The sequence below is a fragment of the Musa acuminata genome, chromosome BXJ2-10 (genome assembly GCF_036884655.1).
Source record: "Musa acuminata AAA Group cultivar baxijiao chromosome BXJ2-10, Cavendish_Baxijiao_AAA, whole genome shotgun sequence".
NCBI lineage: Eukaryota > Viridiplantae > Streptophyta > Magnoliopsida > Zingiberales > Musaceae > Musa > Musa acuminata.
Window position 1 is genome coordinate 36,507,089 of NC_088347.1, and position 22,391 is coordinate 36,529,479.

At 38.6% G+C, this 22,391-nt stretch overlaps 2 protein-coding genes and 1 non-coding gene across 6 annotated transcripts; 2 read left to right on the forward strand and 1 right to left on the reverse strand.

The window, feature by feature from the left end:
- The first annotated feature begins 4,716 nt into the window (after positions 1-4,716).
- Positions 4,717-13,178, forward strand: LOC103969545 (ubiquitin-activating enzyme E1 2). Of its 2 annotated transcripts, XM_009383107.3 has the most exons (7): positions 4,717-4,953; positions 5,143-5,450; positions 6,068-6,285; positions 9,066-9,860; positions 9,950-10,818; positions 11,394-11,826; positions 12,116-13,178. In XM_009383107.3, the coding sequence occupies exons 2-7, from the start codon at positions 5,156-5,158 to the stop codon at positions 12,713-12,715; spliced, it is 3,210 nt and encodes a 1,069-aa protein (XP_009381382.2). In that variant the 5' UTR covers positions 4,717-4,953; positions 5,143-5,155; the 3' UTR covers positions 12,716-13,178. The 2 variants fall into 2 exon arrangements, with proteins under 2 accessions (XP_009381382.2, XP_009381381.2); XM_009383106.3 differs by having other exon boundaries at positions 4,770-5,450.
- Positions 13,179-16,983: 3,805 nt separating this feature from the next.
- LOC135625504 (putative Myb family transcription factor At1g14600) lies at positions 16,984-18,514 on the forward strand. 3 transcript variants are annotated; one of them, XM_065130390.1, is made up of 5 exons: positions 16,984-17,475; positions 17,566-17,642; positions 17,730-17,766; positions 17,850-18,147; positions 18,268-18,514. In XM_065130390.1, the coding sequence occupies exons 1-5, from the start codon at positions 17,232-17,234 to the stop codon at positions 18,275-18,277; spliced, it is 666 nt and encodes a 221-aa protein (XP_064986462.1). In that variant the 5' UTR covers positions 16,984-17,231; the 3' UTR covers positions 18,278-18,514. The 3 variants fall into 3 exon arrangements, with proteins under 3 accessions (XP_064986462.1, XP_064986460.1, XP_064986461.1); XM_065130389.1 differs by having other exon boundaries at positions 16,988-17,475; positions 17,850-17,913; positions 17,995-18,514; XM_065130388.1 differs by having other exon boundaries at positions 16,987-17,475; positions 17,850-18,514.
- Positions 18,515-20,492: 1,978 nt separating this feature from the next.
- On the reverse strand, positions 20,493-20,564 carry TRNAH-GUG (transfer RNA histidin (anticodon GUG)). The gene has a single exon. It is a non-coding gene; the product is annotated as a tRNA-His (tRNA).
- Between the last annotated feature and the right edge of the window lie 1,827 nt (positions 20,565-22,391).

Genomic DNA, 22,391 nt, shown 5'->3' on the forward strand with positions numbered 1-22,391 from the left:
CTCCAGGCTTCCCTTCAAATGGCAGCTCTACCACCCCCGTACTGTAGCAGAGCAGGCACTGTACCTTCTCCTCCTCCGTCTTCTCGTGCGGTCCTCCCTCCCATGGCGGATTCTTAACAGTCTCTGAGAACTGCATGGTTGCACTGTTTCGGTGGCTGCACATGCACGACGACTCCTGCATGCTTTGCCATGGCAAGGCAGCAGCAGCAGGAGCCACGAGGAGGAGGAGGGCGGTCAAAGAAGACTCCTGTGCATTGAAAAGCTTGCGCAGGGTCGAGAATAACGAACGACCATGACGCAGACAGTGGTCTTGTGATCCATCTCTCAGCTTCCTTTCACTGTGATCGGTCACAGTGATCACAGCATGGTGATGTGCGAGAGATAAAAAGAGAAGCGGAGGATGTGGACTCGGTAACATCCATTATTATAGCTCATCCACCTTGTCATGATCAAATTGAATTGGGCAATATTTATGGCCTCATGAAGACTTGATAGGTCTATGTTAATTGTAAACAAATAGAATAAAATAATATGATCAAGTTTTTAAAATATTTAAAGAATATTTTTCCTAGTCACATGCGGGTAGATAAATATCTTTCTAGGCACAACAAGTACAAGTTGAAATATATTATTTAGTTTAAACTAGTAAAATGTATTTTTTCCCATTAGTTCTCTATTTTCTAAATAAGTTCCTCTTCGATTAGGCATCACCTAATTTAAGCCACAATGGTCTTTCAACTCCTAGGTGCCGATTATTTGTCTCACTCCATGATAAGATTTGTAATCTGTTGAGCAACTTTATGCTGTGATCGATGGATCAACACGACATAGGATCAGTAAGCATAGACACCCATGTGGTTGCTCAAATTAGGGTGGTTGTCATCAAGTCGGGTCTAGGTTTTATCTCCAGGATCGATCGAACGTAGAGCAAGAAGTTTCTCTTCCTCCGTCGTTGAGGTGCTCGAAGTTTGAATCCTGACATTGGTCAAGAGGTTGGATTTTATACCTGTGAACGAAAATCGATCGTATATGGTCTATTAATGGTCGTCGACTCCTCGGGCAATCGACTCGTACCTTCCATGTAGGCGTCGACCGACCTACATGATCGGTGTTATGTGACACTGTTTTGAGCTTTCCAAAGCGTCATTGTACTATGTGGCATTGTCTTGTACAGCCTCAGACAACACGGGAACAGGCGATCGTCCCATTTGAGTCCGAGGTGTCGCATTGACGTAGTGCACCATATTATCCTTGAGGCTCTATGTTGGCATGAACGTGGCTGCTGATTGTTGCCGTGGGGGTGGTACCAAAATATGCCATATCATAATCGAACTATCTAACTTTATAATTTGTATCGACGATAAACTTTTAGGCTAACATAAATTAAAATATATATTATTTACATTTGTGTTGATTATCCGTATCATTGGGTGATAAGATTCGCACTCCAATAATTCATATTGACGATGAACTTTTAGGTTAACATAAATTAAAATAGAGATTAATTTTCGTAACCATTTGAACATAAAAATACATGTTTTTTAAAGATGGAAAAGGATTTTGGACAAGAGCTCCTTTATATTATTAATTAAAAATATTATTTACAAAATTAATGTATATTTTATAAATTCAATCAATAATAGTATTTTGGATAATATAGCATAGATAAATAAGTATTGAATCTCATATTTTGACGATGAAATCAATTGATGAGTTTGTGATCTAATTTGTATTTTGAGTGATGTAGGACTAGCTTCGATCATAGATAGACAATTTGATTAAAGCAGAAAGAATCAATGTTGGGCCAAAGTGGAACATATCATAAGATTAGACGTTGAGCCGAATGATCGGTCGATGTATCGGCAAAAGACTTTGTGCCATGAGTTCGAGTATCGAGCCAAGAAGATGGGACATTGCGCCAAGGAGATCAGATGTTGCGGGAAAACAACATGTCGATTGAGCAATATGCCGAAGGAGAGAACGATGCACGTACTGGTGATTATTATTATTGAGGTTTGCGAGCCTCCATTATATTTCTTGTTTATTGTTGGGCCTGCGTGCCTATGATTAAGTTGTAATCACATGAGGAGGCACAGCGGGAGCGTGGATGCGATAGCGGGACCCACGAGACGGACGATCGTGATGCATGAAGATGCATCAAGATGTCGACGGAACCGATGAGGACGAGATGGATGATCACAGGGCATGGAGATGCACCGTTGCACACATAGATCTTGATGTGAGTGATTAGGCCTACTGGCTCGGGCCTAATCACATTAGGTTGTGGTCCATGATCATCTGGTGTAATTGATTATACACATACTAGATAAGTATATATATTTGCATTTGGACTAGTGAGGCGGTTGACATCAAGTATGCCACGTAAGGGATTTGAAAACGACATTTTCTGAAAATAAAGATGCAGCAGAAATGAATAACATGCAGATTTTGCAAGAAATAAACTATCAAGATATGGACTTCTATCTTAATATACTCCCACTATTTTACTAACGAGTCACGCGACACCCTCAGCACGTGAAACGGAAGTCTCCGGCAGACTTCTAGTGGGGATCAGGATCCAATCAGCGTCTTAGTGTAATCTCGAGGGACTCGACCAATCACACTAAGCCTAAAAGGTAGGCAACTCTTGCCGATCACAACTCCTTGTGATTCCCGTCCTGTTCGGCCTCCGAATCACCATGGTCTCGAGGGACTCGACCAACCATGATGCTCGGTTAAGTCAACACCTTCGTTACAAGATGAGTCCGATTTGATGATATACCCTCGAGGGACTCGACCAAGTATACCATGCCCTCAGGTCACCGGTGACATCTCTATGTCGTAAACAAGATAGTGAATCGCGATATAGGTGAGTTTCGAGGGACTCGACCAACTCAATCTACACCGGGAATCGGTTCCTACTTATAACGATGGAAGGCCACGTGGGTCAATCTAATTGCCTCACGTTTACCGACTTAATATTATCGAGAGATGTTTCTATGATTTGGTCTCCTAATATGACATGTCACACATATACAAGTGCCAGATGAACCAATGACATGTCGGACAACATGTGATTAATGCTTTATAATAATTATCTAGATCGAAATAGTTTAGTTATAATTGGGTTAGTTTAGAATGTAATTAAGTCAACTCAATTTGGGGCCTATTGAGCCCGAATTAGGGTTATTTTGGGTTAAATAAAATGCTCATTCAATGACCTAAAAGTTGGGTCAGGTGGTAGAACCATCAGTCCAAGCGGTGGTACTGCTCAATGTAAGGCAGTGGTATCGCTAGTACCCTGAAATCCCGAGGATTCAAATTTTTGGCTCTAAATTTGAATCTACTTAGGGCCTATAAAAACCCTGCTCATCCCTGCTCGGTTTATACACGAACTGAGAATATAAATTGGGGAAAATACAATTGCAATATTGAGAGTTCCTCCTTCTAAAGTATAATTTTTGTTTGAGAGAGGGCTAAGTGGTTGTAAAAGTTATCTCCTAAACCCGTGAAAAGGAGAAAATGGTTGTAAGATGGTAGTTGATTTTCGCCCATTGAAGGAAGTCTGTTAGTGGACATCGGTGGCCTCAACGGAGGAGGAATCAGGAATGGACGCATATCACAATGACCAAACTACTATAGAATTGGCGTGCCTCCCTTTCTCTGTTTGTTTATTTATTTTATAACTACTTTACTTAGTCATTACTATTCTTATAAATATTTTAAGTTTAAACGTCTTTTTAATATGATTTCATCGAATGAAATTTTCAAACCGACGTAATTTTACGAAAACACTAATTCACTCCCCCCTCTTAATGCTGATTTCGATCCTAACAAAAAAGATTATGAATCTAATTAAAAAATATTATTTAGAAAATAAGCTTATTTTTATAAATAGAAGTGAATAATTAAAATTTAGATGTGGAATTATAAGAGAGTAATGAGAACAAATTATATCTAATATGGAATAGATAGAAAAGGATCATGGCCAATAGCTCTTGCATAATTATTAATCTACAAATAAATTGTTATTTATATTTATTTGGGAAATTGAATATATTTTTTAAAAATTATTTCCAAATAGTTTATTTTAAAATTTTATGAGATGATTTTTCAAATATCACAAGAAATACATTATCTCCTAGTAATAAGAATTTTTCTTGATATAATAAAGATTGATCTATTCTTTGTAAATTTAATTTAATAATTATTTTTTTTGTCCTTTTTTAAAGAAAATTATGAGATGATGATTTTTTCAAATATCACGAGAAATAGACAATCTCCTGACAACAATAACTTTTTCCTAATATAATATAGATCAAATGCTTCGTAACTTTTTCGGTATCTCTAACTACAAACAAATAATTTTTTTTATAAATATTAAATAATAAAGACAGGATTCAAACCTACGATATTACAATAAAAAAATTACCAGTTAAGTTAGCTAACATATTTAAATATATTAAATAAAAATTTAAACTCTCATAAGTTGGACTGGGACACCATAATAATACAATCTTACGGGTAAGTAACTAAAGCTTCCTATAATAGTAGCGATCTTAATTGCTTGCCTCCTCTCCAAGCAACCGTCTCTTTACACAGTACCTGCGGGACATTTTAACGGGCCAACACCTTTGCCTACCGTGACAGGAACGCTAGCCTTCGTGGGTCCCGGTTCATAGGAAGACGGGTATCCGGTCGGGGAAAGAAGAGACGGTGTCGCGATCTCTTCTATCTTCCGCATAAGTATACGGGTTATGGGAGCCAGACACTGTCTCAGAGGGCCTCCACTATCAAAGCCCAACTGCCTCTCTCTCGCTCTTTCTCGACCTCGATCGGAGCCCTAAGAGAAGAAAGCGATAAAGGTAGACGAGGAACAGATCGGAGAAGGAAGAAGAGCGAAAGTCGCACTCCACTTCGATTCTCCCTCCTGCCCTCTCTCTCGATCTCTCGGTACGTCCCTCTTTTCCCCGTCTCTCCCGATCGACCGATGGCGATCGGGTTTCGATTGGGGTTGGGGCTTTCCGCTTCGCTTCTCGTCGGGATCCTCGCGGTGGTTTTCGCGGCGGGCCGCGACGGCGACGTGTTCTTGTCTCGTCGTGATTTCTTGTTTCTGATACTTGGGGTGGGGGTTGTGAGCAGCGTGCTGCTTTATATGCTTCCGAGAAAAAGAGTGGTGGGAGCGGAGAACGAAGAGAACCAGGCGGCGGCGGACGAGGATCAGCTGAAGAAGACGAGGGGGGGCGACCTGATCTCTTCTTCTGCAGCGATGGAGGAGGAGAACAGCTGGGCGAACGGGATGGAGATCGATGCGGTTGGGAGCAAGCAGGCTGAGATCGACGAGGATCTGCACAGCCGGCAGCTGGCGGTGTACGGGCGAGAGACCATGCGCCGGCTCTTCGCGTCGAATGTTCTCGTCTCTGGCCTCCAGGGCCTTGGCGCCGAGATTGGTAATATTTTTGTACAACGGTTCTTAATTCATGTCTAAATTCTTGAATTTATATTCTGTGTTTTTTTATGGATTTGGGTGTTTCTTGGAGTTGGGATGTAGATCTCAAGATCTGGTGGACCTCATTTTCTGATCGTTAATATTACATGGAACATAATATGCGAGAGTTTATCATTTCTTTTGGTTGCTGCCGTATTGCATATAGTTAACTACCGTGTAGTGTTCGTCACATTCATCCATCGAGAGTTTAGTGATTTGTTGTGTGATGCTGACTAAATGATTGTTAGTCGTGTTGTTAAGTGTCCTCAAATTCATTAATCATCAAATTAAATGGCAAAGATATACGAGAATATCATGTCAAGCTTTTTCAATTTGATCAGCTCTTGCTGCTTGCCATTAGTCAGAGTACATTCTCTTTTAGGTGCACCTTGTTCCAATATGATGCCAGGTTGTTGGACTTGGGTACGTACAATGGCAGGTTAAATTTATCCACTGATATGTGTGTAATCATGAAAGCCTGCATCAGCCAATTAATCATCTGGCTTCCCAATCTGTATTTATGTGCTGTGCAAATTGCGAGTGGTGTGCTCATCATGACATGAACTTTTGTCCGTGCAGCGAAGAATCTTGTTCTTGCAGGTGTCAAGTCTATCACCTTGCATGATGAAGGGAATGTAGAACTGTGGGACTTATCTGGCAATTTCTTTTTCTCTGAGGAGGATGTGGGTAAGAACAGAGCCCTTGCTTGTGTTATGAAGCTACAAGAGCTTAACAGTGCTGTTACAGTTTCTACCTTGAGCGGAAGTTTGTCTATTGAGCAGCTCTCTAATTTTCAGGTATGTTGCCCAGTAACCCGTGCTTCTGATGGTTTATTCCTTTGTTTTCAGTGGCCATCTACATTAAAGTGCAAATACTGCTATTCCTTTCACTTGCTATTGTTTATTTTTAATATCAGTGATGCCAAACAATATTATGAATGCTTTAGATGCATAAGTTTACTAAAATGCTTCTGATATAGTAGTCTTAAACAAGTTTTCTGACTATACATTGCTAAGTTGGACTACCTGTCAAGATTTAGTGTGAACATGAAGGACTATGTAAAAAAGCTTTCAATTGCTAGTCTTTTGATGTTAAATTTATTAGTATATTTTTGTAAGGCTTGCCCTCACTCACTTTTAGGTTGATGATGATAAGCTATCTTTCTAGGGTTGTGAAAATTTATCATTTACACTGTATGCATCTGATTTTTTACTCTATTAACTGATAATTTTGATAATTGATGAACTTTTCTCGCCCTTAGGTGCATCCTGATGTCATCTTTGATATTATATTATTGGTTTTCAATTGTGATATTCTTTTTAATATATACGTGATTGGTTTCTATGAGCTTATCAGGTGCATTTTGTAATTTGTATTTGATATTATTTATTGGTTTTCAATTGTGATTTTTTGGAAACTGCATGATTGGTTTCCATAAGCTTACAAAGTGCATTTTTAGTTTGGTGATATTTCATTGATTCTGCTAGTCATTCCTTATGGATATAAAGATACCTGATATTCTCTTTTCAATTCTGATGTCTTATCGGAGGTAAAATCTTAGATATTTTTCTTCACAAACAACTGGCTTTGATTTTAATCTATATTGCTAAATCATTCTATGTTTTATCCTTTTTAATTAATTTAGCTGGTTAGTAAGAAAACTTTTGCTAGCTCTTTTATTGCTTGTGAAGAGTCTAACACAATGATGAACATATCATTGTTTTAGTGATGAACAAGACAAATTATAGTAAGTCCTTTTATGACAACTTTGATGCAATTTTAAATAGATGATAATACAAGATATTTTAATTGAGAAAAGAGTTTGGTAGATGGATGGAAATGCTAATGGAATAAACAAATTACTGTAAGTTGTTTTAACAAAACTCCGGGGGAATTTTTAAAAGATGATAAGACAAGGTTTTCTTGTAGTAGGATAAAAGAATTTGGAAGATGGATGGGAACTTTGTTATACCGTATAATCTTTGATGAATACCAAAATTAGGCGCATGAAAAAAGAAAATTTTAGGACTCTAAGAGCAAGGTTGTAGATACAAGAGAGAGTTGGTCATTGTGTCGGAACATTTATTGTAAAAAGAGAAGGCTTTTATTATTGTGGCTCACTGTATGTATTTGGTGCCTCCTTATCCAACCTGGCTATATTGACTATGATGCCCAACTTTTGTCATTCCCCGTATGGAAATTTAGTCATATGACAACTCCAAATCTAGGGAATTCTAGGGGACAATGCACCTGATGGAATAATATCTTTGATGTATTACCCTATTCTCAAGGGTTGGGGCCACTTTTTACCAGTGTAATTATTTTATGCCCCAAACACTGACTTGAATAACCACTTATTTGTTACCTCCCAAGGTGCAGGAACTTCCATTCCAATCCTTCACAGTGGATTCTATCCGCAAAGACAATGTTTATTATGGATTGATTAAAGGAGGCCTCTGTGTCTACGAAGGATAAACATGTCTGACACTCTCGTAATGAGCATAATTTTAACAATATATTACATGTTTATTTTCAGTCAAGAAATTAGCTGTCGGTTTTGGTGGCAGTGTATGCATTTTCTTGCTATAGTTACTATAGGTCGTCAACTAGAGATCCAGTTGGTCATTGTGTAATTCACTAGTCTCTTTTCAGCAGCTCTTAAGCTGTGGTTAAATTATCTACATCTTTTTTATAATATGTAAAATTGAACGTCAATCTTTTGAGTCACTATCTCCAACTGGCTGAACTAATGATCAAAGAAGGTTTTACTTTGCTTCCATATGATCCCTGTCAATTATGATTTACAGTGTTGAACAGCTCAAATCATATCAGTAGGCCTGTTTATAGCTAATCCTTTCCTTGGGTCAATTGTGACTTAGCTATAACACTCCTGGTGTCTTTAGGAAATTTTTTTTTCGGTGGGGGATTTTGTTTATCTTTTTTATCCTGAAGTGCCTACTTCTAAGTTTGTCACACTCTTGATTTCATATCCGATGCCACATCCCTTCTGGCTGTAATATGTAACTTTGATGTACCCATCCCTTGTGTTTAGCTAAAGATCTTTACAGGTCAAACTTTTTTATTGGAATTGATTACAAGCAAGGTTGATTATCACTACCAGTTTCCTCTTTGTTGGGATATGTTATTCCTCTTTTGGTACGAGCCATCCAATTTATTATAAGAATTAATTTTGCTGGTGAAATTTAAACTTCCACCCTTATTCATTTTTTTTGCTGAAATTAAAGCATCACTTTCAACACTCTGTGTTTTGAAGAAAATTATTCATTAAATGTATTAGGCATTTATGCTAGATGCAGTCTTGTGTGTAATTTATCAGATTAATGTGAATGCTAAGAAAAAGGAAATCTAAGAATATGTTTCTGTTATCATTCTAGGATATTGATGTCTCTAATCTAGTAATCCTAATGAAACATGACCTATGTTTGTGGTAAACTTGAGCTTGCTATGTTATTGAGCGTGCTAAGTAAGATTGATTCAAACACCATCTTTTCTTCAGTGATTCATTTTTGTAAATTTTTCGGACATTTTCATGTTTGTAACTTTTTGTACTTTACAGGCTGTTGTTTTTACTGATTTGAGTTTGGAAAAAGCGACCGAGTATGATGATTATTGTCATAATCACCAGCCTCCAATTTGCTTCATTAAATCTGAAATTCGAGGACTTTTTGGCAGTGTGTTCTGTGATTTTGGTCCAGAGTTTACTGTATTTGATGTCGATGGTGAAGATCCACATACTGGTATAATTGCATCCATCAGCAATGACAATCCAGCAATTGTATCCTGTGTCGATGATGAGCGGCTTGAGTTCCAGGATGGAGATCTTGTTGTCTTCTCCGAAGTCGAGGGGATGATTGAATTAAACGACGGAAAGCCCAGAAAAATTAAGAATGCGAGGCCATATTCATTCACTCTCGAAGAGGACACAACTCAGTTTGGTGTATACAAGAAAGGTGGTATAGTTAAACAGGTAAAAGAACCTAAAGTCCTTCGATTCAAGCCTCTAAGGGATGCTCTTAAAGATCCAGGTGACTTCCTTTTGAGTGACTTCTCCAAATTTGATCGTCCACCTCTGTTGCACTTGGCTTTTCAAGCCTTGGACAAGTTTAGGCATGATAAAGGACGTTTTCCGATTGCTGGATCAGAGGACGATGCTCAACAACTTATAGATTTTGCTGTCAATATCAATGAAAGCCTCGGTGATGGTAAGCTAGAAGATATTGACAAGAAAATTTTACAGCATTTTGCTTATGGTTCCCGGGCTGTTTTGAATCCTATGGCTGCAATGTTTGGTGGTATTGTTGGGCAAGAGGTTGTTAAGGCCTGTTCAGGAAAATTCCATCCACTTTTGCAGGTGAATATAATGTCTGTTAGGGCTTGTTCGATTAATTCATTGTCTTTAGGCTTCACAACCTAACATATGTTTTATGTGAATTTTGGCAGTTCTTTTACTTTGATTCACTTGAATCTCTCCCTGTCGAACCGTTGGAATCTGGTGACTTAAGGCCTTTAAATTGTCGGTATGATGCTCAAATCTCGGTGTTTGGATCCAAGCTTCAAAAGAAACTGGAAAAGGCCAGAGTATTTATTGTAGGTTCTGGTGCCCTGGGTTGCGAGTTCTTGAAGAATCTAGCATTAATGGGAGTTTCCTGCTGTCCGAGAGGGAAGCTTACTGTAACTGATGATGATGTCATTGAAAAGAGTAATCTTAGTCGCCAGTTTCTTTTCCGTGACTGGAATATTGGGCAAGCCAAATCCACTGTGGCTGCTGCTGCTGCAATGTCGATAAACCCGAGTCTCCATATTGAGGCTCTTCAGAACCGAGCAAGCCCAGAGACAGAAGATGTGTTTGATGATGCATTTTGGGAGAGTTTAGATGCAGTTATTAATGCACTGGATAATGTAACTGCCAGAATGTACATTGATGGTCGGTGTTTATACTTCCAGAAGCCACTTTTAGAATCTGGAACTTTAGGTGCCAAGTGTAACACACAGATGGTCATTCCTCACTTGACGGAGAATTATGGGGCCTCCAGAGATCCACCTGAGAAACAGGCACCTATGTGCACAGTTCACTCTTTTCCCCACAATATCGATCACTGTCTAACATGGGCCAGATCTGAGTTTGAGGGTTTGCTTGAGAAAACACCTAATGAAGTAAATACCTTTCTATCTAATCCAAGTGCATATGTTTCGTCAATGAGAAATGCAGGTGACGCTCAGGCTAGGGATCTTATTGAACATGTCCTTGAGTGCCTTGATAAGGATAGATGTGAGACATTCCAAGATTGTGTTCGCTGGGCACGGCTAAGGTGAGTCTGTTGTCCTTGATGTGTGAGATTTGTTACTATGCTTTTTCCTAATGGATGTCTGTTTCCACCTGTGTAATGCATATATATTTTCAATCTTTTTACCGCATTATTTTTTATGGGCTTAATATTCTATACTGTTTGCATCTCCTTAGTGTGACACCCTTATTGTCACATTTTCTGACAGCTAACAAGGCTGTGGACTCAGTTTGTTATCAGAGGGATGTGTTATTCTGAAACTTGGATTTGATGTTCACCCCTAGATATCTCACCTAATTTTGGTGTCTGATATCCTTGTAGCCCTTTGTACCTGCATATAATTAATATATTGTAATAAAAAAAATTCAATGTTTATACATGTATTGGTCCTAAAGTTCAATGCTAGGACCATACTGGTGCGCTGAAGTTCTATTTTACTTTATTTTATATTTCTGATGACTGATGTGACAATTTTTGTTCAAGCAGAATTAGGCATCTGATACTTTACTCAAAGACATTCATTTTTGTTTTGGTCATGCGACATATTTTCTTCTGTTTTTTCGTATGTTATTGAACTAAGACATTAATTCATGCCTCAGGTTTGAGGATTACTTCTCCAATCGTGTGAAGCAGTTAACTTTTACTTTCCCTGAGGATGCAGCCACCAGCACAGGTGCACCTTTCTGGTCTGCTCCTAAACGTTTTCCACAACCATTGCAATTCTCATCTAGTGACCCCAGCCACCTTCAATTTGTCATGGCTGCTTCCCTTCTTAGAGCCGAGACATTTGGAATTCCTGTTCCTGAATGGGCCAAAAACTCAAAGAAGTTAGCTGATGCTGTTGATAAGGTATTAGTTCCTGACTTTCAGCCCAGGGCAGGTGTTAAAATTGTAACAGATGAGAACGCTACTAGCCTGTCCGTTGATTCTATCGATGATGCAGCTGTTATTAATGACCTTATTCCAAAACTTGAAGAGTGTGCCAAGAGGCTGCCCCCAGGGTTTCGTATGAATCCTATTCAGTTTGAGAAGGTAAATGATTCTCCTCTCTCATTTTTCAGTCATCTTCAAACTTTAAAGTTCTGCTTTAATCTTTTTGAATCCCACAATACATTTATTGATGAGTTCTGCTCTTGATGTGCTTGATTCCGCTTCCTTCTTTGTTGTGCCATATACCTTGACTATTGGCATTACTCTTATGCTCACTTTAGCCATTACTTTTGATTCTCGTCATATCTGTAGCTTATATAAGGTAAGTCTATGGATTTACTTTCCTGTATGGGTTTCTTAAGACGACATGTTTCTGGAATTCAATATGCAGGATGATGACACAAACTACCATATGGATTTTATAGCTGGGCTAGCTAACATGCGCGCAAGAAACTATGGCATTCCAGAAGTTGATAAGCTGAAGGCAAAATTTATTGCTGGTAGGATCATCCCAGCAATTGCCACATCAACAGCCATGGCTACTGGTCTCGTGTGCCTGGAGCTTTACAAAGTGCTAGGTGGTGGACATAAGCTGGAGGACTACAGAAACACATTTGCCAACCTTGCACTCCCACTTTTCTCGATGGCCGAGCCGGTTCCTCCGAAGATGATGAAGCACCGAGACATGAGCTGGACAGTATGGGATCGCTGGATTGTCGAGGGTGACCTTACCCTAAGGGAACTGCTTCAATGGTTCAAGGACAAAGCACTAAGCGCTTACAGCATTTCTTGTGGTACTTCATTACTTTACAATAGCATGTTTCCCAAGCACAAGGATAGGATGGATAGGAAGGTGGTTGATCTGGTGAAGGAGGTCGCCAAGGTAGAAGTTCCCTCTTACAGGCGCCATGTGGATGTTGTGGTGGCCTGTGAGGACGAGGAGGATGGCAGTGACGTAGATATCCCACTGATATCAATTTACTTCCGGTAGTCTAGCTTGAGATTAGAAGAAACACAATTGAAGACTTAAAATATTGTCTGTCTAGCTATTATATCTTCCCAAAACGGGTGGTTGTGAAGTTACTTGGCTTTACCACTGTATTGGAAGCAAAGCCTGAGACTGTCTCCACTGTATTTTCTGTTGGTTTATCTTTCCGTAACTAGTTCTGAAGAACATATAAGCATGGTGGATAGAATTAAGTGATCCATCTGTTGCAGACATGTACATGTCACTCAGATGCTCCAGCATGCGACTGGTGTTACAATAACCTCAAACCTCATAGCTCTCATGCAGCTGCAGGTGTCGCTGTATTTCCGTCCTTTTTTTTTGAAATTTTGTGTTCAATATGATGTTATATCACTGTTGCACATGTCAGGTTGGTTATATTAGGTCCTTTTTAAAGATTGATTAATACTCCTGAGCAATTTACCTGGGGATATGATCTTTATTTTAATTTAAGCTTCCTATTTCTCTAACATGGATGGCACTGTTTTCTCATGTGGGATATTAGATTCCTTGACCTACATGCAATTATGAGGTTTTGCTTCTGATGTAAAGGTTAATGGCCTGCTTTATTCTGGTTTTTTCTTTAACTGGTAAACAGGATGAAATATGAATGTTTTGTGATCACTGATAGGATCTCTGTTCAGCCAGTATGTTGGACGATGCCACATTCGGACTTAATGGAGTGCGGGAACGAGATCGATCATGAGTATGTCAAGGTACGTGCATGATATATAATCAATCAATCTAGAACATAAATATTTGGACTAGTAATATGCAAAAATAAAATACCTTTTAGTTATTTACTCGCAGTTGTCTTGATTTCTGGAGTTACTGCAAAAACTTGATCGAGTTTTCAACTCTCGACTCATTTGATGTGAATAATAGTGTTTGGTTGGTCGCCATTCAAGAATTTTTCATTTAGCTAGTTTGTATCAAGACATGTCGTGTTTCAGCAATAGCATGTTGGAGCTAAAGTCTAAAATATTGAATAGTAAGTGTTACTGTTAAAAGAGTATTTTAGTAGTCACAAAACTGATGTCATCTGATGCAATTTGTAATGGCTCAATGGATTGATTTAAATCCAGATCAGGCAAAAGGATAAGCTAAACGAATGGTGAGAACAAAAGGGTCACAAAATGATCAATTTCTTGTTTATGTTTTTGATCAAACACAGAAGAAACAACATATATGCACCATTCCCTCAGGTCGAGAAGACACTTATTTCCATCTCAATAATGTGGCGATCTTCTTCTTTCAACAGGAGATTCCCCAACTCACACGAAGGTCATGAAATATTAAGCTTAGGTAGCATGCTGAGGAACTTATGGCCCATCTCATGGGAGGCAAGGTCTTGACTGCTACCTAACTCAGTACGATGCCATAAAAATAAATGGTCGGCAAGGGTTTACAAAAGAGATGTACTCTCTATCTTGTGGCTGAAATTGATGATGCATGTGGACGCTCGTCACATCTCGCACAGCAAGTCATGATATAAAACCTACAAGAGGACAGTCATTAGATTGATTATACATGGATGGTCTCTTGTGAATCTAAAGCGCGGAGACACCATAATTGGTCAAGGGATTTTTCGCAGCATGACATGGATGTATGGATGACGAGGCATGGGTATCACAGGGTTCTTGCATGGTCCACATCACGAAGAAAGAAGTTTCTGATGGTGGTTGTTGACCTGTGCATGTTGCCTCATGCATTTAAAATCCTCACATGGCCACCACAGCAACCGGTGGCTCTCAAAACACCCCTCTTGCACTTCTTCTATTGGTGTCCATCCAGTACACGCCCAATAATAGATCAACCTCCTCTGCTGACGTGAAGGTAAGCCACGTAATACATGGCTTCGTCATGCATTAACCTTATCATTTTGTGTTAAGCTGTTGTTGCCAGATGCACTAAATAAGACACCGAGGATTAATTAGCACGCTGGTAGTATGCTTCATTCTGAAGCACACCAAAGAACAAAGCGTAACCCGAGTGATGGCAGAAGAACATGACAACAAATCAATACTCGAAGCATTATTATTTTAAGATGTAACACCTCACATAATGTACTTCCCTCAGTTCATCAACCAAACTTAAAACAAAAGGTGCCAATGATCGAAATTCTCGTCACAAGATCGGTATTCAAATGATGAGAGGCTTCGATCGAATGACATACGAGTCGAGCGTATACATCCTAATTCGACGATCAAATTAGGATATTTAATTACAAATATAATTCGAAATGTCCCTAAAATCCTTTTTATAAACGATTAGCATAACCATCGAACGTTCTTTGGATACGAAGGGTTACCCGAATGCATCATAGCCAATACGCTCCGTAGATAACACGTCAGGCTAAAACAATAGTCAACTAGATATCGAGCTGACGGGGACGCTCGAGTCCTCGAAGGATGAGAACGAAGAGAACAGATGGAGTGCCTGTGACCACCACTCTCAGCAACCTTTGCAGACGCATACGAGGGGGGATCAAATGTCGTCAACGATCACAATCGTTTAGAGAGCCGCAGCTCTAAACGACAGCAAGAAGCCATCTGGTGGAAAGCACTCTTTCGTCCAAGTGAAGACAGCCGCCATCTTTGACAGTCTACGATGTAGCTGATTGCTTCTCTACGCTCTTAAGACCTTTGCACGCTTTATTACGCCAACCCTCGATTAAGAGAGGCGTGGAAATTGAATAGTTCCCGTTTAGATGGAAACAAGCATCTCGATTTCTACTATGCGTACGTTGCGAAGACGACTAACTTCAACCAACAGCTACGGCTGCGGCTACAATCAAGCGCGTCGTCTACATCATATTTCAATTAGTGGTATTATATCTCATGCACCGGTCACGTTGGATACATATCATCATTGGATAATTGTCAATGTATGAATCACAAAGTCGGTCGAGAAAACAGATACGTGAAAGACAATAACAAATAATGCCTTACTATCAATTTGATCCATAATGACTCTTTTTTTTTTTTTCCTGAATTTTATTATCGTTCCAAGTTGGTAAAGAGACGTATGGTTGAACCCAAAAATCTTGATTGTTCAATTTTTGTTAGGATGATTCTTGCAAAACTTGTATCGTAAGTGAATCGAATAAGATCTCCCGAAGAAGATCGAAAAAAGTTCACGTACTTGGATGCCCTCCTCTCTCGATGTTCATTCTATAACCATCATCGGCGTACTAATACAAAAATAATCATTCAAATGTCATGTCTTTGGCATGTTAGCATTTTCTAGTTGATCGGGTTTCATATGTCGAGTCTTGATTGATCGTGAATAATTATCGTACCACAATATATTCACCGTGTGTGTATGGATAACAAATATTGAATAATCTCATATGAATTTTGAACGAATAGTGCTGATAAATGAGGTGTAAGATCAAGATTCAGTTTTGAATGTTGCCAAAAAAGATTAAAAGAAAATGCATGAACATAATTGGTTTACCAAACTAAGCCAAGGTTTGGACAATCACATATACATAATTATCATTGTAGCATGCATATATTAAGCATCAATATGATACATTTGGTGAAAACTATAGCCATAGAGAGTATGACATGTTGAGAGATAAAATATGATGACAAATCTAGCAAAGAATCTTGATCAAGCTCTAATTATTAATTAATCTAATTTCCTAGATTAAAAAGAAGGCAGATCACCAATTCGGCTTTGTCTTGTCACCTATAATGAGATTGTTCATTGATTGATGGCCCTACGAGAGTTGCAGACAAGTACAGCTTAGCTCGAGGTTAGGTCACATGAGAAGATTAAGTGAAGCAAATAGACACCCTCGGTTCTTGAAGAACGCATATGACTATCCAAGCTTTAGTGAGTTTATTATTGACATCATATCATGCTATTTGCAACGAGTGTAGAGAGAGAAAGCATGGAGTTTTAAGCCATCACTTGATTAGCAACACATGTGTTTATATGTTAATGCAATCTTTAAGTTGTGAATTAAATCAATTTTCCAATCCACATTAGTGTAAGATTATTATTTGATCGTTTTTAATCTTCATTATGCATAGAGAGAGAGAGAGAGAGAGAGAGAGAGAGAGAGAGAGAGAGAGAGAGAGGAGGGGTGGGTCATTATACATGGCGGCAAGGAGATAGATAGAACTCCGTGATTCGCGACGAGAGGTGCGAGCTGTGTCTTGAGGTTGGGGTCGGCGTCGCCGACAGCTGACATCAAAAGCAAGTCAGTAACGTGATGTTACGTCCAAACACCTTCATGATCTCCACCCACCGCTTCCTTCCTTCCCTCCACTGTTCCCCTCTCGATGACCTCACCAACACGACCACCATGCATGGCCACTGCCAACACCCACCTGACTCTTGAATTGCTTGTGTCGATGCACATCCATGCATGACATGACAGTGAGAGAGAGAGAGAGAGAGGGAGGTAGCTGTCTTCTTGTGTTAGGGTTAGGCTTTGTGCAGCTTCTATTCTGTTCCTTCCCCACCACCTGTCTCAGAGAGGAGACTGATGGCGAGTGGTACCTCCGAGACCTCGAGGAGTCGTCCCTCGGGAAAGAATACCGCGGCCGACGAAGAAGACGATCCAAGAAACGGAGTGAGCTCGAGCAGTAGCACGGTGGAGGAGGAAGACGACGACGACCGGAAGGTCAGCGTGCGGCCGTACGTCCGATCCAAGAACCCAAGGCTGCGGTGGACGCCGGATCTCCACCTCTCCTTTGTTCATGCCGTGGAGAGGCTTGGCGGCAAAGACCGTGAGCAGATCCAAACCCCTCTTCTTGGAACTCATCAGAGAAGCACTCTCCTCCTCGTCTGACCCTTTCCTTGGCTGGATTGATGTGCAGGAGCGACACCCAAGCTGGTCCTCCAGCTGATGAACGTAACAGGACTCGGCATCTCTCACGTTAAGAGTCATCTGCAGGTATCATCTGATCAACCCAACTTTTCCTTCGAGGCTGTCGATGTTCCCATGCACTAAGATTCGTGTGGGCTCTTCCGCTCTTGGCAGATGTATAGGATCAAGAATGATGATGCTTCGACTCATGGTATTCTCTTCTCATAGCATGATTAACCTGCATCCTTTGGCTTCTACAGCCTGCTACTTACGGTTTCTTGTCCTTCGCTGTAGCAAACCCCAAGAACCCTATCGATAGTCTCAGCCATTTCCCCATGATGCATGACAACCATTCGAGGTGTGTGAAACACTTGAGTTCCATGCGTGCAACATCAAACAACCTGATACAAGAATTGGGTTTGAACTCTTCTTGTTGTAGCCATATGTATTGGAGGCAAAGCCAACTCCTTACCGCAGCTGGATCAAGATCTTATGCTTCTGCAACTGAAACATGGAAATTGGAGGAACATGAGCCTGATCTCACTCTATCTCTAAGTACAGGATCAAGAAAGGATAAGCGACCAAAGTTGAGGCAAGTCGAGGAAGTAGATAGCAGCTCGTTACTCACCTTGTTTCCTCCATCATCTTCAAGACAAGACAATGATTCACGGATGTTTTATTAGATGCTAAGGAGTCCTCTCTACCTCAGCAGGTTCTGTTAGAGGAAGAGATCAGCATGGAGCATGGGAGTGTGTCGAGGACTCTGTGTCTGACTACATGATGGAAATGTGGTCAGATGTTTGGTACTCACACAAGGATGAAGAAGCTGATCGATGGACATTAACACATCCTTCTCTTCCATTGTTTCCAACATGTATTTGTCTAATGAGGTATTAGAATTACTTGCTTTGATTGTATAATTCTTATATAAGTAGATTTGACATGCTGTTGGGGATTGATATATACATTTCACACACACACACACACACATATATATATATATATATATATATATACTTATTAAGATCAGTGATGATGATTTTTCCTTTTATATATGTATTGGGATTGTCTTGTACCATCTTTTGACATGTATTGGGATTGAATTAAGTGGTCAGTATCATTGATTATATATATATGACGTGGTTAAATTTTTATTTTAATCCAATTGGAGATATTAGCATTGTAAAAACTTTTTCGAAAGTTTTTAAAAGTTGAATCAATTTGAAAACTTTTTCGATTATCGAAAATATATTTAATGAGTAAAAATAGTAAGCAACTAAATCAGTTAGTAATTATAATGAAAAATATAAAGAAAATATAAATCGAATTTATAGTGGTTCAGTCGTCCTGACGTATATCTATTCCCGATTCCTCTTCACTGATGCCTTCGACTTTTATTACCGTTCTTCTTTCAACGAGCAAAGATCAAGTATCCTTGTTATAACTCTTTCTCTTTTTCACATGCTTAGGAAAAAACCTTCACGTATCTCTTTTACAATTAGACCTCATTCCTCCCTTAAAAGACTTTTACCTTTAGGAGGAAGAGACTCAATGACTCAAGAGAGATTACAACTCTTTTTTCCTCAAGAATTCTTTCCATTTTCTACTTTTTTCTTGTTATCATAAGCAAGAATGGGTGGAGTATTTATAGACACCAAATAACTTTTAAAATGGAGCTGAAAAATTAGATCCCCAGGTTTTCGGGATATTGGCGGTATCACCTCTTGCCACCTTGAGCACCGACGGTACCACTGCCTAATACAGTTTGAGAGATCATGTTTGGGTGGGGTAGTACCACTACTGACCCTGGTGGTACTACCGTTGACCTTAGCGGTACCACCATTGGGTTTTTTGAAAAAATATATTTCATACTTTCCAACTCACAAACGGTTCCACTGCTTGGCTCAACTTCATGTCACTGAATTGACTATCCAATAAGCCCAATTCAGCCTTGATTCAGGCTTAATGGACCCCTAATTAAGTTGGCATAGTTACACCCAAAATAAATTCAATTAAAACCTAAACTACTTCAATAAATACATAATTGATTATAAATATGAATCCTATGTTATCCAACGTGTCATTGGTTTATCCAATACATCATCCTCTTTTTCGGTGTATTGCTCAATTCATCGACATGTTGACCTCATGCAATATCTGATTTTTTTGGCATAATGTTCGATTCTTTTGGCCCGATGCTTCAACTCATGGTACAAAATCTATCTTCCTACACGTCGACCAATCTTCCGGTCCAATGTCCAATCTCTAACATGATCCATTCCGGCCCAATATTTGATTCTTTCTATTTCAATTGATTTATCTTTTCATGAACGAAATTAGTCCTGTATCACTCAAACACTTATTAGATCATAATTTATCAATTGATTTCATGATCAAAATCTGAAATTCAATAGAATATATCACATGTACCAATATTCTCTATTATATCTCCTTGTACCATAAACATCCTAACATAATCTTGTACCTTAATCTTACATGAGGTTTTTAAAAAAAATATAAAATAAAGATTAGGTATCCAATATTTACTTAGCGGATCTCAAGAATAGAAGATCGATCTAACCTATCTCAAATAGTCAGCACTTACTATTTTGTTATCTTGTTATATTACTATTAATGAAAGTTGAATAATGTTCCATGAGCTTCTTATATTGTTATTGTATGGTCAGTATAGCATGTCTAAAAAAATACATATTTCTGGGTTAGAATAACAATTCTCATGATAATATATAATGCATATGTGTATAATATTCTAGGTTTAAAAAATATATATATTATATAGTAATACTATTTTTAATATATAATACTTGCAGTATTTGTATATTATTATTGTATGGTTCATTATAGCACGTATAAAAATAAATAAATAAATACTTATGTGATGATTCACTGTAATTTATCTAAAAAAGTTAAAATTAATGTGGCTGCTGGGATTCGAGCCCAGGTCTCCACGGCCACAACGTGGAATTCTAACCACTAAACTACAGCCACTTCATGTCATTGTGCTTACAAAGAATATATACATATATTTATACTAACATAGCAAAGACTATCCGCCTCCATTCCTCAGTGACCAACCGTTGCCCACAACCACCACCAGCTCCAAAGTCTCCTCTCACCGCCGACATTACCACCACCTTCACCTCCACGGCGATGATCTCAAGTCAAACACGTGCGTGATGGAGTTTCGCCGTCTACCAAAACGCATGTCAACCTGCACGTAATACACTGGCTCTTATTAAGATTGATGATGATTGTTCCTTCAACTTATGCATTTGGATTGTCTTGTGCCATCGTTCTGACATGTATTGGGATTGAATTAAGTGATCAGTATCATTGAATCAATTTTAATATATATATATATATATATATATATATATATATATAATAATAATAATAATAATAATAATAATAATAATAATATGGTTAAACTTTTCTTTTTAATCAGGTTGGAGATGTTAGGATCGTAAAGAGGAGCTATGAATTAGTGTCTTGGAAAAATTAAATGAATTTTAAAACTCGATGAAACCTTATCAGAAATATGTTTAATAAGTAAAAGTAGTGAGCAACTAAATTAATTAATAATTATAATAAAAAAATATAAAGAAAATACAAACTGAATTTATAGTGATTCGGTTGTCCCGACCTATATCCACTCTCGATTCTTTTTCACTCGAAACCATCAACTTTTACTACCGATCTTTCAATGGCCAAAGATTTAGTATTATTGTTATAACTCTTTTTCCTTTTCACATGCTTCAGGAGAGAACCTTCATGCATCTCTTTTACAATTAGATCTCACTCATCCTTTAGAAGACTTTTAACTCTAGGAGGAAAAAACTCAGGACTCAAGAGAAATTACATCTCTTTTTTCCTCAAGAATTATTTTTCTTTTCTACTCTTTTTCTTACTATATCAAACAAAAATGAATAAGGTATTTATAGACCCCAAATAACTTTAAAAATAAATTCAAAAATTTAAATCTCTGGATTTTCGAGGTACTAGCGGTATCATCGTTTGCCACCCCGAATACCGACGGTACCACCACCCAATTTGGATGGTACCACCACCCAATCTGGACGGTACCATTGTCTGATATGGTCTAAGAGATTGTGTATGAGCAGGGCATTCCACCGTGGACCCAACGGTATCACCGTTAGGTTTTTTGGAAAAGTATATTTCATATTTTCTAGCTCACAGGTGGTTCCATCGATTGGCCTGGTGGTGCCACCGCTTAGCCCAACTTCAGGTCACTAAATTGGTCATCCAATAGACCCAATTTTACTTTGATTTAGGCCCAATGGACACATAATCAAGTTAGCATGATTACATCCAAAACCAATTTAATTAAAACCTAGACTACTTCGATAAAAACATAATTGATTACAAATTTGAATCATATGTTGTCATTGGTTCATCCGACACATCATCCTCTCTTTCGGCATATTTTTCGATCTATTGGCATATTGATCTCCTATAACACTCGATCTTTTTGGCGTAATATTCGATCCTTTTGACTCGATACCCGAACTCATAGCACGAAGTCTATCTTTTTGTATGTCGACCAATATTTTGGTCCGACGTCCAATATTTTGGTCTGACGTCCAATCTATAATATGATCCATTCTGGGCCAACGTCTAATTCTTCTTACTTCAATCGATTTACCTCTCCATGATCAAAGTTAGTCCTACGCCATTTAAACACTCATTAGATTATAACTTCATCAATTGATTTTATTATCAAAATCCGTGATTCAAAAAAGAGATCACATGTAACAATATTCTTTTTATTTTCTCTTGTACCTTAATCTTACATGT